At 65.6% G+C, this 3,396-nt stretch overlaps 1 protein-coding gene across 2 annotated transcripts in view; it reads right to left on the bottom strand.

The window, feature by feature from the left end:
* Positions 1-1,452: 1,452 nt before the first annotated feature.
* GBGT1 (globoside alpha-1,3-N-acetylgalactosaminyltransferase 1) overlaps positions 1,453-3,396 on the bottom strand; it is a 5,686-nt gene continuing 3,742 nt past the window's right edge. The window contains exons 5-6 of one of the 2 annotated variants that reach the window (XM_006776536.2): positions 3,181-3,315; positions 1,453-2,226 (exon numbers count right to left, since the gene is read on the bottom strand). In XM_006776536.2, the coding sequence (XP_006776599.1) occupies positions 1,542-2,226; positions 3,181-3,315 (820 nt within the window). In that variant the 3' untranslated portion in view covers positions 1,453-1,541. The remainder of the gene's footprint in view (positions 2,227-3,180; positions 3,316-3,396) is intronic. The other variant, XM_006776537.1, reaches the window with a different exon arrangement.

Below are 3,396 nucleotides of genomic sequence, written 5' to 3'. Positions count from 1 at the left end.
TCGGCTGCCTCCTGCACACCCCTACTGGGGGTCAAGCCCACAGCCCGGCATGTGCCCTGACCGGGAATCAAACCGTGACTGCCTGGTTCATAGGTCGATGCTCAACCACTGAGCCACACTGGCCAATGGTTCTGAAGTTTTCAAGGAGCAGACGCACTGTAAGCGAGGGACAGATTACAAATTACAAAATCAAGGCTGTGCCCGGGCTCCGGGGCAGGCACAGCCGCTGGGGTCAGACTGCGGGGTTGGGACCCGCAGTGGGCAGGGCCTGCTCCTTCCACAGCCCTGCTTCACACCTGCCTCCCGGGGGCAGACCAAGACCCCCCACTGGGGACACACAGGCCACGCCCCCCCCTGTCCCTTTGCCTCGGAAGCACCCCAGGGCCTCGCCAGCCCAGGCTTTCTCCTCATACTGGTCCCTCGGTCTCCCCGACCCTGGTGATCACCAGCCAGACCGTGTTGCAGGAGTGGGCTCCGGGCTGGCACCCAGCTTCTCCAGGGTGGGTGCCCATCCGGATGTGGCTACAGCGCACCCCTTCCTGCCCTCCACCTCTCCTCTCCGCGACCAAGGTGCTCGCAGATGCACAGGGGGGAAGCCCTGGTTAGGGCCCAGCAGGCTCCGCCGTTAGGAAAACTGCCCCAGCCTTCTTACAAAAGAGGCGGCAGGGCCAGGGAGGCCGCATGGGGAGTGGGTGCAGCTGGACTGGAAACCAGAGGGGGTCCTGAGTGAGGATGGCTGGGGGACATTGCCGTGCCGGGAGCCCTGCGGCCGGGAAAAGGGGACCTGGGTGCCCTTCACAACCAGCAGTGACAAGTGAGCTCGAAGGGCAACAGGCAGCAAAAGGGGGTGGGGTGGGAACGCAGGCGCTGAGCAGGGCAGGCTGCAGAGCCGCCGAAGGCACGTCTGTGGGAGCCTCCGGGCCTGCCCGCTTCACCACTAGTCTCCCCTCCCTGTCCCCCTCTTAGGCGACATTCGAGGTTTGCGTTCTCATGTGTGCACAGCCCTTTACAGTGTATAAAGGCCCTTCCCGTCTCTTTCCCGTTGGATTTTCCTGACAGGGAGGCAGGCCGGGCAGGGCAGGTCTCAGCTAAGGCGTGGGAAGTGAGGCACTTACGGGCGAGCTGGGTGCTCTGCTGGGTGCTCCTCTGGGGCTGCTGGGTGCTCCTCTGGGGTGAGCTGCGTACACCCCTGGGGCTGCTGGGTGCTCCCCTGGGGCAAGCTGGGTGCTCCCTGGGGTGAGCTAGGTGCTCCTCTGGGGCGAGTTGGGTGCTCCCTGGGGCTACTGGGTACTCCCCTGGGGTGAGCTGGGTGCTCCCCTGGGGTGAGCTGGGTGCTCCTCTGGGTGAGCTAGGTGCTCCCTGGGGCTGCTGGGTGTTCCTCTGGAGTAAGCTGGGTGCTCCCTGGGGTGAGCTGGGTGCTCCTCTGGGTGAGCTAGGTGCTCCCTGGGGCTGCTAGGTGTTCCTCTGGAGTGAGCTGGGTGCTCCCTGGGGCTGCTGGGTGCTCCACTGAGTCCCCGTCCACGGCAGCCCCGACTCTACCATCAGCTCCGCAGCCAGTGGGTGTTCTTGTCCAGCGTCGAGAAGCGGATCAGCTTCAGGCTGGGGGGCTGGGGCTTCCTGTCGTCCCAGAGGTACTCGGGGGACAGCACCTTGGTGGGCTTGTGCGAGATGAAGCGGCGGTTCAGGTGGCTCTCCTCCTGCCAGGCCGCCATGATGCCATTGGCTTTGTCCGCCAAGATGGCCATGTGGCAGCCCCTCGTGAACTCGTACACCCTGTCCACCCGTCCCCCAAAGACCGCCCCGCCATAATAGAAGTCCCCCTCGCCGTCGGCCACAAAGGCCGTGGAAACATGCCTGCGCTCGTAGGGGAACTGCTGGCGGGACACGGCATAGTAGCCGGGGTGGATGGCGGCCACCAGGTCTCCCAAGGTCTCCGGGCCCCAGGGGTTCCGGAACACCATGTCCACGTCCACGCAGAAGAGGTAGTCCACCTCCCGGTGCGCCCGCTGGGCGATGTGCTGGCTGATGGTCTCCATGCGGCGCGTGGAGATCTCCTCCCAGCGGGAGTGCTTCTGGATGGGCAGGACGCTGAGGAGGCGGCCAGGGCCCAGCGGGACCCGGGGCACGGCCGCGGGCTTGTCGGTGAAGACGTAGTAGCGCACCCGGTGGCCCCGCATGAAGAACTGCTCGGCCGACTCCAGGAAGTGCTGGACGAAGCCCGTGTACCTGGTGCAAGAGCCTGTCATCCCGGTGGCCCGGCAGCGCCCTGCCCAGGCCCCCACGCGTGCTGGCACCTCTCCGCTCCCCACCGTGAGCCGTCACTCACTCTGACCCGAGGGGTCCTCATCTGTCAGATGCCACCATCATAGCACCTGCCTCTGCAGAATGATGAGTGGCGCTGACGGTCACATCACAAGCCCACCTCCTACTGAGCACTTTCTCAGTGCCAGCGGGTCTGAGGGATTCCACCGTAACCCACTGCACAGGCAGACGCTGCGTCACGGAGAGGAGAGGGACCAAGCAGGGCAGTGGCTGCTTCAAGGAAAGGTGAGTGGTGCTGGGGGCCCAGGGCAGGTGAACCGACGGGGCCCGCCCGCCAGGCCACAGCTGATTGGACCAGGGCTCACCCATCATCTGGCCAGCACTTCAAGCCATAGGGGCCCATCACGGTCCCTCTCTGAGTCCTGGAAAGGGACCCAGAGGGAAGCTGCCAGGTGGTGGCTCTTATAGGAAAAGCCACGTGGGAGGAGAGAGGAGAACAGGAGAAAGCCAGAGAGCAGGCAGCAGAGGGTGGGGAAGAGAGGGGCAGGGCGGGGCCGGCTCAGCGTGGGTCTCTGGACCTGCTGGTGGCCTGGACATGGACCCCCACTTCTATGGGGTGGTCTAGGGGGTTTCCACTCCTTCCTGCCTGCCTGACTGTCCAGGAGAAGCGGAGAGGGGTGAGGGGCCTCTGACACGGGCTTCTGCTGTTCCCTCCCCGGGGCTGACCCCCCCCTTCCTCCAGGAAGCCCTGTCCACCAACCCCCGCTCCTCTCTGCCTCCCCCTGCGCAGCACCTGGTTCAGGGAGGTTGCGTGGGCTGCTGCGTCCAGGCCTTGCCTCATCCCGGACTGGAAGCTCCCGTGGCTCAGAGAGGACCACCCCTCCCCCACCCACCCCCCAACTCACTTCCCGGACTCACTTCCCAACGGCGAACACGGTGAGCCCGATGGTCAGGTTCAGCGGCTGGTAGATGAGCTGCAGGAGCTCCGGGTCGAAGGTCCCCTCGGACACGATGGGCGCCAGCCAGGGCGTGAGTGTCAGCAGCTCTGTGGGCCTGGCAGTGGGGTGGCCCAGGGCGTGAGTCCCTCCCCGTGAGCACCGCGGGCTCACCTTGGCCCTGCCACCACGCCGTGTA

Source organism: Myotis davidii, unplaced genomic scaffold, assembly GCF_000327345.1.
Source record: "Myotis davidii unplaced genomic scaffold, ASM32734v1 scaffold609, whole genome shotgun sequence".
Taxonomy (NCBI): Eukaryota; Metazoa; Chordata; class Mammalia; order Chiroptera; family Vespertilionidae; genus Myotis; species Myotis davidii.
The sequence above is the reverse complement of the archived record's forward strand: the minus strand, read 5'-3'. Positions and strand labels throughout refer to the sequence as shown.